The 9,932-nt window shown below is 35.7% G+C and overlaps 2 protein-coding genes across 6 annotated transcripts; one reads left to right on the forward strand and one right to left on the reverse strand.

Moving 5' to 3' along the window:
• Window positions 1–301: 301 nt before the first annotated feature.
• On the forward strand, window positions 302–4,813 carry LOC104113770 (protein DEHYDRATION-INDUCED 19 homolog 4-like). 5 transcript variants are annotated; one of them, XM_070195541.1, is made up of 6 exons: window positions 302–579; window positions 707–846; window positions 3,351–3,428; window positions 3,550–3,833; window positions 4,302–4,418; window positions 4,501–4,813. In XM_070195541.1, exons 1-5 carry the CDS (start codon window positions 483–485, stop codon window positions 4,408–4,410), a joined length of 708 nt encoding a protein of 235 aa, XP_070051642.1. In that variant the 5' UTR covers window positions 302–482; the 3' UTR covers window positions 4,411–4,418; window positions 4,501–4,813. The 5 variants fall into 5 exon arrangements, with proteins under 5 accessions (XP_070051642.1, XP_009622349.1, XP_070051641.1 ...); XM_009624054.4 differs by having other exon boundaries at window positions 4,521–4,813; XM_070195540.1 differs by having other exon boundaries at window positions 365–579; window positions 704–846; window positions 3,351–3,418; window positions 3,540–3,833; window positions 4,521–4,813.
• A 2,646-nt stretch (window positions 4,814–7,459) lies between these two features.
• Window positions 7,460–8,011, reverse strand: LOC138905024 (secreted RxLR effector protein 161-like). Its single transcript, XM_070193528.1, has one exon. It carries the CDS (start codon window positions 8,009–8,011, stop codon window positions 7,460–7,462), a length of 552 nt encoding a protein of 183 aa, XP_070049629.1.
• Between the last annotated feature and the right edge of the window lie 1,921 nt (window positions 8,012–9,932).

The raw sequence follows: 9,932 nt of genomic DNA on the forward strand, positions 1-9,932 counted from the left end.
AAATTAAAAAAGACTTATCTCTTTTTTTAAATTTCGTGCACAATTAAATGGATTCACATGACCTAAGTACCAGTATACTATACGATTTGAAAAATCCAACATATTTCTCGCTACGTAAGCCTACTGTCACCTGTCATGTCCCCTTCTCTCTTTACACATTACTTAATAATTTACTCTTCCCATCCCAATCACCAAAACCACCATAACCACTCCTTCCCAAACCATTAAACAATTCAGAATTATTATTATTAATAATAAAATTGATCTATTTTAGATGAACATGCATCACCAGCAAGAGAGAAAAAAGTCAAAACAGGGCACTTTTTCAACACCCATTGAAAAATATAGATAATTTTAATTCCAAGAATAATGTTTTAAAAATTACATCAATATCAAGGAAAATATAATTTCCTTTTTTCTGTTTTTGGCTTTATTCTTCATTTTCAGCTCAAAGCCATTTCTCTCTCTTTCTTCATTTCTCCATGGATTCAGATTTCTGGACCTCTCGTCTTGCAGCTGCAAAGCGGCAGTTGAATTTACAGCAACACAATTCCTACAATCATCCAAGTTCTCAACTGGGTTTGTGTTTTTTCCTTTGGATTTTATTGCTTTTCATTGATCTGTCCAGGAAAAAAATGAGATATTTTTTTTTATTTTTTGGTTCTTTGATTTTTTTTGTTTTTGCATGATTTTGGGGGTGAAGTAGATAGGCTGAGCATAGATGATTTCGAGGTTGAAGAAGAGATCCGACCTGATTTCCCATGCCCGTATTGCTACGAGGATTTTGATATTGCCTCTCTTTGTTCCCATCTTGAAGAGGAACATTCTTGCGAGTCCAAAGTCACTGTGAGTTTCTTTTTGCAAATCATTATAGCTTTTTCTTATGCCATTTCATTTCGTTTCAATGTTTGATTTATGGTTTGGATTGGCTTATTTTGTTAAAAAGTTTTGATTTTGGGGCTATCTTATCCAAGATTTTTAATCCGATTCCTTTTTGGCGCAAATTTAAATTTGAATCCGCGGTGTTCTTTCCATTTCTTTGAAATAAGTCGCTTCTAAACACATATACAGGGTAAATATCTACAAATTTACAGTCTTGATTGGTCACTAATTACTCTTGCATAAGCTATTATAAAGATATTGGCACCATTGGTTTGACAAAGATAAGTTTTTTGGTAAGACCAGATTAAGTTCTCATAAAGGTAATTTATGCTTAAACCCACCGGCTTAACCATGAGTGGCAGGAAGGTGGTATAATTTGTTCTTGGCGCATAAATAACCGTGCTTGAGTTAAACCTTTGTTCTAGTAGCAGAGGAAGTCAAAATTTTCATTAGCTAAACTAGTCAGTATTAAAGAGTGTTAAAAGTTGTGTGCTTACTCGGCCTAAATTATCCACTGAAGTCTACCAAGGTTGACCATCTTTAAGGTAAGCAGATAGGTGTAAACTCATGGTTATGGGAAACTACGTAGTAGTTAGTGTTCTCGCATTACATATACTTAGGTATAAATTCATTTCTTCTTCAGTACTCACTCAGTAATTTTTTTGAATTCATTTCTTCTTCAGTACCCACACAGTAATTTTTTTGAGTATCATACGCTTTCTCTAGGTTAATGAGTATCCCGTAAAGATCCTGATTTTTCTCCATATAAATTCCTATTCTTCTTAGCTAACATGAAGCTTTTGCTTTGGATCTACTATACATATCCGAACTGAGTCTACGTAATCCCTGTAATGTCTCTAAGTCTATGCGTTTTTGCTCTTTCTCAAAGTCTCGTTGTGCTCCTTACCATGTAAGGGAACGTCATGGGCTCCGAGCCATTGCATGAAGGCAGCCCGTAACAATTCGAATAACATTGAACATCTCCTTATTCTATAACTGGAACCGACATAATCTATCTTCCTTCGCTAGGCATCTTTCAATTCCTTAGTATAAGGTTGAAAAGCTAAAGTATGCTACTCCGGCCTTTCCAAGGAACTTCAACAATATAACATCGAGAAGCTTGATAAGGCATGCTACTCCAACCTCTCCAAGGCACTTCAACTAATTGAGATGCATGCTATTTAAGGTGATGGCAGCCTTGTAGAAATTGAACCATTGTCAGGATTGAATGTCAAATCATTTCAAACCTTTATAGAGATATCATATAGCCCACATGCTTTTCTAACTTTCACAATTTTCCGGAGGATCCTTTACGTTGCTGACCTAGTTCTAAAAGTATAGTTAAGGTTAATGTAAGGGATCTCAAAATCCTTGTGATTGTAGTTGGTTAATTGATCAATATAGCGTCTCAGTCTTTGATTTCATATCTCCTATCAAAGGATAGTCGTCTATTCGCGTTACAACATTTAGTTGGCTGTCACTCCCTCATGTGCTCTGCGCTTAAAAAAACATGTTTAGAATATTAGGAGAAGTTGTCTTTCATTTGCACAATTTCCGAACCTTTATTACTTTTTCTTAAAGTGGAAATGAGAGCATATGGTATTGCCATTTTTTCCTTGCTGTGGGACCATTTCTGTTGTATCTCTTTCACCTAGTACCAAAATTGAGGATCTTCCGATCAGTATTTCTTCAGCATTAATTGGATACAGAGTTCCATTTCACTCTATTGTAGAGTGTATAAACAGAAAATGCTTATAAAAAAGGATGTATAAACAGAAACTAGAGATAAACAAAGAAATTGCAATAGAAAGAACAATCCTATTTAATAGTAATTTCTATAGCTGGGGATATTGTTATCAAATGTGAATGTATAGAAGCCAAGGCATCAGATTATAGGAGCGTTCGCTTCTAGATTTGCTATTGAAGTGCACATCTTGATATGTGGCTGAGGATTACACAAGCATTAAGTGTCATCTCTAGTGCCTTTTCCAACAACAATGGTTGTGCCTCAATTCCAAACTAGTCGGGATTGGTTTTATGAATCCTCTATATTTGTTCCACTCATTTTGGGCAGTTTCATTTCAATACTCAATAATTTGTATTTTAAAGTTGCTTAGTCCCATACTGCCTCTCCAGCCCAGCAGAATTTTGCTCTTAATCTAAGATTGAGTTGTGCATTTTAGTTCATTAAAGCATTTCCTTAGTTTTTTACATCTGCTTGAAAGGCTAGAAGAATCTCTTTTTCATCTACTCTAGTACCTGAGGAATATGTAGCCTTCAGTTCTTTATTTCTTTCTTCTCTTACCTTTACAAATGCAATTTCCTGAGGAATGTGATGGACAATGTCGCAGCATACTATGTTTGCAAAGTTATGGATTTCACCATCTAATTATTCGTCAAATTTTATGTTGTAGTGGGTCTTACGTGCTAGATAATTATTTACCTATTTTGTCCGCCTTCTGTTGCAGGTCTGTCCCATTTGTTCTCATAAAGTTTCCAGGGACATGCTAAGTCACATCACAGTGCAACATGGTCACTTACTAAGAATATCCTTTTCAATTTACTATTATTCTATGAAGATAACGTGTTGTTGAAACAGTATGCTGCTAGTACTTTCACACTGTAAGAATCTCTTATCCTGGTGAATTTTCTTTAACTCTGAAACACATGCAGCGGCGGCGTAGATTACGTAGAGTTGCAATTCCCAGCAGTCAGGCACTCTCTCTACTAGGTAGAGATCTCCGTGAAGCTCATTTGCAGGTACTTCTAGGAGGCAGTGGATACCGATCAAGCAGTACAACATCAACCACCGCAGCCAACGACCCCTTCCTTTCTTCTCTAGCTTTGAACTTCCCCACAATTGAAGCAGAGGAAATTTCAAAATCTGTTTCATCCACTGTTGAGGACTCTACTACGAAGAATGTGACACCACAACATATATGGAAGTTAAGGTAGTGATGCTATCTATTTGCCTTTGCAGTGTAAATCTACCAAATTTTCTGGTTGTCTCTTTAGCTCTTGTATTATCAACTTGGTGTAGTTGATGTTATCCAACAATGTGTATTGAAAGAAGATCCTGACATGCCTCCAAGGTTTTGGTTTAGTGGTAAAAGCGCAAGGCATCATGTGCGGGTTGGGCGCATGTCACGGGTTCGAATCATGCCGCAGATAAAAGCTTGATATTTAAGTGGAGAAGGATAGACGGGTGGGCCCATTATCCACTGAGTTTCGGACAGTGGACCACAGGCCCTCGAGGATTTCTTGGTTATAGAAAAAAAGGGTCTTGACAGTGCAAGAAGTCAAATGCGAGACAAAAAATAGCTCCCATTAATAATCCTTGTGGTTGTTAACGCGAGATCAAAATCTTATATCGTCTATTCCACCAAAATCTTTATCTTTCTGTCTTCATTTTCTTGCAGTTTTGACCCTTCACTAAGTGCGGAAGAGCGAGAAAAGAGGATAAGACAGGCTACTGGAAGAGCTGTTTTCATCCAAGATCTTTTTGCCTCCTCTTTCTTAGCTGACTAATTGGAGGAGTAAGTGTTTCACACTTGCAGTTCAAGATTTTAGTTTGTGTTGGTTATTGATTCATATTTTTGAATAACCCAGTAGCCTCAGTTGATGTTTTCTTGATGCAGCATATTGATGATTAATCATAATATCCGTCTCCTCAAAGTCCACGCAATCAGAGGTCTGGTGCCTTAAGAATGATTTCTACCTAATAGTTTGTTTTTGTTTTAATGATATTTATGATATTGTAAGCTAGCTTGCAGAAAAGTAGATTATCATGGCAAGAAGGATTTAATCAGGATAGTAGCAGTAGATGTGCATTTCTTTTATTTGTTTTCCCATTACAATTTTCCTTCTGTCACTGTTGTATTCTTTTGTGATACAAAGGAGAAAAAGAAGAAAGCTTTGATTTTCCTTTTTATATTAGCAACATATAGTGTTTTACACTCATTAGCAACTCATAACTTGATCTATAATTATTTTCCAAACAGATGAAAAGAGCTAATGTAGAGTATACATTTAAGAAATTTCATGGACCTCACACATCAGTACCTGTCATGTTGCATATGGGTCGGTTATGTTGGAGAAAATTGGGGAATTGTACAAGATATAGTTGTATTTGTATGTAACCATTAATATCCAAAAATTGTGAGATGATGCCAAAGTCGGTGTCCCACCATAGATCTTTATTCAGGTTTTCGGAGGCAAAATCTAAAACTCCTGAGATTGATCACGACCCGATATAAATATGGTTACTGCAATATTGGGCTGAATTGGAGCAACGTATATAGAAAGTGATTTTATATTTAAAATGCTACTTAAACTAATAAAAAGTATGAAGTCCAACTTAGAAGGTTGCCGTCATTGTTGATGCGGCAAGAACTTATTCCATCTGTATCCAATGATTTTAAGAATCTTTAATAGATCATTCAAAGAGAAAAAGGAAGTGGGGAAAAAAAAAACCTATAACAGACAAATTGCTGTAGCCTTCCCATTTTGAGATGTCTCTTGGTAGCGGGCTTCAAGAATTGATACTTATCTAACTAATGTTCACAAGTACTAATAATTAGAAAACCTCTCGTTTAGACCTAATTAACAAGTCAATAGCTAACAGCCAAACATGCATATTATACACAAATCAATAACTAACACTTATTGATAATTTTGTCAAAGGGTGATTATGTTAGTATCTCTATTCGAAAATATAATTTCTACAAAATAAAATCAGAAACAAAAGACAGAAATATAATTATTTGAATAACGTTCCGAGCCCAACAGAAAACTGTATTTCCTTAAAGAATTTAATCCCCTCATTGTTGCCCAAGGTTGTTGGATTGATTCCTCCTATGATAGAACGGAACAACTATTTTGTAATACCGGCAATGAAAATTACAGAATTTCGTCGAACTCAACAAACGACAGTAAGCAACACTAATGCTTACTTTTTTGCTTTGAAAAAAACAGTGCAGAAATACGGAAGAGGGGAGAATGTGCAAATTTCGGTGGTCTGAAAGTGAGACCAAACCTCTGAATTTATAGCCAGACAGTATGGGTTGAATAGGTGCGAAAGTACTTGTTCATATGAGGTACTGTTTCGGCAGAAAACGTTTATATTTGGTCGCGAATTTTAATTTCAAAAACGACCGTTAGGCGTAGGAAATTATCCGCGAAAATATCAGGAAAAATTAACGGAAAACGGGAAATTATCCGAATCCGAATCCGAAGCCGAGCCGAGCGATCGACGACGACGACGGCACGAGGCACCACTTCTTCTCAACTCTTTAAGAGCTAGAAGATGTGCTTCTCTATATAAGCACAAAAATTTTCTTTCCTTTTTCCGATGAGGGATAAAGTGCTTCGAATCCGAATCCGAATCCGAAGCCGAAGCCAAGCCGAGTGAGCGACGACGACGACGGCGCGAGGCACCACTTCTTCTCAACTCTTTAAGAGTTAGAAGATGCGCTTTTCTATATAAGCACAAATATTTTCTTTCCTTTTTCCGATGAGAGACAAAGTGCATTAGCAAAGGAAACAATTTCAAATTTTTCGTTTCCCTCCAAATCTTTTTCCTCCATTTTTCATTCACACCTCTTATTATATAAAACCCAACAATCCTCCATATGAATGGGGAATGGCTATCTAAAATATGCATGCATGAAAAACTGTGTGATTTACAAGCAAAGATTAATAGAATCTGGATAAGTAGGTTTCCCTTTGAACTTTCCATAGTGAACTTATGTCGGATATACTCGGTCAATCGGTAGATTTGATATCTTTGAACCGTCGAACTTTGGTGTATACCTAGACAGCCATGAGTCCACAATCAACCCTTTAACCGCCTTTGGTTCTCATTGTTGTGTTCGTTTCAGCCATGAACACCGTCTGGTTCATAAGTGCGTAGAGAACTAACCTTACAGAATTCTCCTTGAATCGGCTTACACTTCACACTTATATAGGTGATTCCTAAACATGTTATCCCATAGATACACTATTTGATATACTCCGTATCATACTTAGAAACCATTAAAAAGCCTTAACGCTTTATCCTTGGTACTGAATATTGTCTCTTCACGAGAATAGACCACAATGTTATTTGACAATGTTGAACTCTCACTAATGACTTTGTTTGATCTCCTTGAACCTAGATCTTGGGATCTCCAGTATTCTAGGTAGATTTACCGTCACAGTGACTTGTCCTCGGCTATAGTCCCAGTCCCTTCGATGATTTATCAACCACCTCTCTATTTTGGCCTTTCGTAAGTAGATCCGACCCATTATCTTTTAACTTTATGTAATTAATTGTGATAATTCCAATAGAGAGTAGTTGTTTAACGGTATTATGTCTTTGTCGTATGTGACTAGATTTTCCGTTATACATAATGCTTCCAGCCCTTCCTATTGCCACTTGACTATCGCAATGTATACATATATGAGCCACTCGTTTGGGCCAAAAAGGAATATCTTCCAAGAAATTCCGGAGCCATTCAGCTTCTTCTCCAGCCTTATCTAAAGCTATAACCTCAGACTCCATTCTAGAGCGAGTGATGCATGTTTGTTAGGATGATTTTCAAGAAACTGCTCCTCCGCCAATTGTAAAAACATATTCACTTGTTGACGTTGTTATTGATGAACCAGTGATCCAATTTCCATTACTATATCCTTCAATTACCGCAGGACACTTACTGTAATGCAAAGCATAATCGTGGGTATGTTTTAGATACCCCAAAACACGTTTCATTGCCATCCAATGAGTTTGGTCAGGATTACTTGTGTAATGACTCAGTTTACTTACTGCACAAACTATATAAAATCGTGTACAATTCATGATATACATTAAACTTCCCAACACTCGAGCATAATCCAATTGAGATTTGCTTTGACCTAAATTCTTTGTAAGAGCCACATTTACATCAATCGGGGTCTTTGCGACTTTGAAATCCAAATACTTGAATTTTTCCAGTACCATTTTAATGTAATGAGATTGAGACAATGACAGTCCTTGAGAAGTCCTATGGATTTTAATTCCTAGAATTAAATCAGCAACTCCTAAGTCTTTCATATTAAACGTGCTAGCAAGCATACGCTTAGTAGTATTTATATCCGCAATGTCTTTGCTCATTATTAACATATCATCAACATATAAACATACAATGACTATATGATTTGGAGTGTTTTTAATGTAAATACATTTATCACACATTTATTAATCTTAAATCCATTTGCCAACATTGTTTGGTCAAATTTCGCATGCCATTATTTGGGTGCTTCCTTCAAACCGTAAAGTGACTTAACAAGTCGTGCACACCTTCTTTTATTTTTCGGAAACCATGAACCCTTCAGGTTGTTCCATATAAATTTCTTCCTCCAAATTTCCATTCAAGAAGGTTGTCTTCACATCCATCTGATGGATTTCAAGACCATACATGACGGCTAATGCTATTAACACCCGAATAGATTTAATCCTTGTTACCAGTGAATATGTATCAAAATAATCAAGAACTTCTCGTTGTCTAAACCCTTTAACAACTAATCTTGTCTTATATTTGTCAATAGTACCATCAGCTTTAGTTTTCCTTTTGAAAATCCACTTAGAACCCAAAGGTTTATTTCCTGGAGGAAGATCAACCAATTACCAAAGTATGATTACTTAATATATATTCTATCTCACTATTGACTGCCTCTTTCTAATATTGTGCTTTCGAGGAAGACACTACTTCTTTATACGTGTGAGGCTCATTTTCCAACAAAAATGTTAGAAAGTCTGGTCTAAAGGAAGTAGTTGTCCTTTGACGTTTACTACGTCTTGGATTTTCCTCATTAAACGTACTTTCTTTTGCTTCTTCTCAAGGTCGCTTAGAATTTTCACTAGACGACTCACATTCATTTTTATACGGATAAATATTCTCAAAGAATTCAGCATTATCGGATTCGATTATCGTATTAATATGAATATCAGTATTTTCTGATTTATGAACTAAAAAACGATATGCCTTACTATTTCTTGCATATCCTATAAAAATATAATTAACCGTTTTCGGTCCAATCTTCACCCTTTTGGGTTTAAGAACTTGCACTTTAGCCAAACACCCCCACACTTTAAAATATTTTAATTTGGGTTTCCTACATTTCCATTTTTCATATGGAATGGATTGCGTTTTGCTATGGAGAACTCGATTGAGTATTTGATTAACTGTAAGAATAGCTTCCCCCCACAAGTTCTGGGGTAAAACCGAATTTATAAACAAGGCATTCATCATCTCCTTTAATGTTCTATTCTTTATTTTCGCAATTCTATTAGATTGCAGTGAGTAAGGGACAGTTGTATGGTGAATAATGCCATATTCCAAACATAGTTCTTGAAAAGGAGATTCATATTCACCACCCCAATCACTTCTTATCATTTTGATCTTTTTGTTTAGTTGCGTTTCAACTTCATTTTTGTATTGCTTGAATGCCTCAATTACTTTATCTTTACTATTAAATAAATAAATATAGCAATATCTTGTACTGTCGTCAATAAAAGTTATGAAATACGTTTTTCCGCCGCGAGATATTATTGACTTCATATTGCAAATATCTGTGTGAATTAAGTCTAAAGGATTTGAATTCCTTTCTACCGACTTATAAGGATGTTTAACATACTTAGATTCCATATATATTTGACATTTCAAATTATCGCATTCAAATTTAGGCAATACTTCTAAGTTAATCATTTTTCGTACAGTTTTGAAGTTGACGTGACCTAAACGTGCATGCCATAAATTATTTGACTCAAGTAAGTAAGAAGAAGCTTGAACTTTATTGATATAAATAACTATTACATTCAACTTGAAAAGGCCCTTAGTTAGGTAGCCTTTTCCTACATATACATCATTCTTACTTATTACAACTTTTTTTAGAAACAAACACACACTTAAATCCATTCTTGATAAGAAGTCCAGCAGAGACCAAATTCTTGCGAATTTTAGGAACATGGAAAACATTATTTAGAGTCACAACTTTGCCCGAAGTCATCTTCAAAGTTATCCTCCCAACTCCTT

Source organism: Nicotiana tomentosiformis, chromosome 2 (assembly GCF_000390325.3).
Source record: "Nicotiana tomentosiformis chromosome 2, ASM39032v3, whole genome shotgun sequence".
NCBI classification, from domain to species: domain Eukaryota; kingdom Viridiplantae; phylum Streptophyta; class Magnoliopsida; order Solanales; family Solanaceae; genus Nicotiana; species Nicotiana tomentosiformis.

Coding starts and splice junctions, on each gene's coding strand:
- LOC138905024 (XM_070193528.1), bottom strand. CDS start 8,011: ATGAGCAAAGACATTGCGGATATAAATACTACTAAGCGTATGCTTGCT.
- LOC104113770 (XM_070195540.1), top strand. CDS start 483: ATGGATTCAGATTTCTGGACCTCTCGTCTTGCAGCTGCAAAGCGGCAG. Junction 847..3,350: donor CTTGCGAGTCCAAAGTCACT/GTGAGTTTCTTT, acceptor CTTCTGTTGCAG/GTCTGTCCCATTTGTTCTCA. Junction 3,419..3,539: donor ATCACAGTGCAACATGGTCA/CTTACTAAGAAT, acceptor ATTTTCTTTAAC/TCTGAAACACATGCAGCGGC.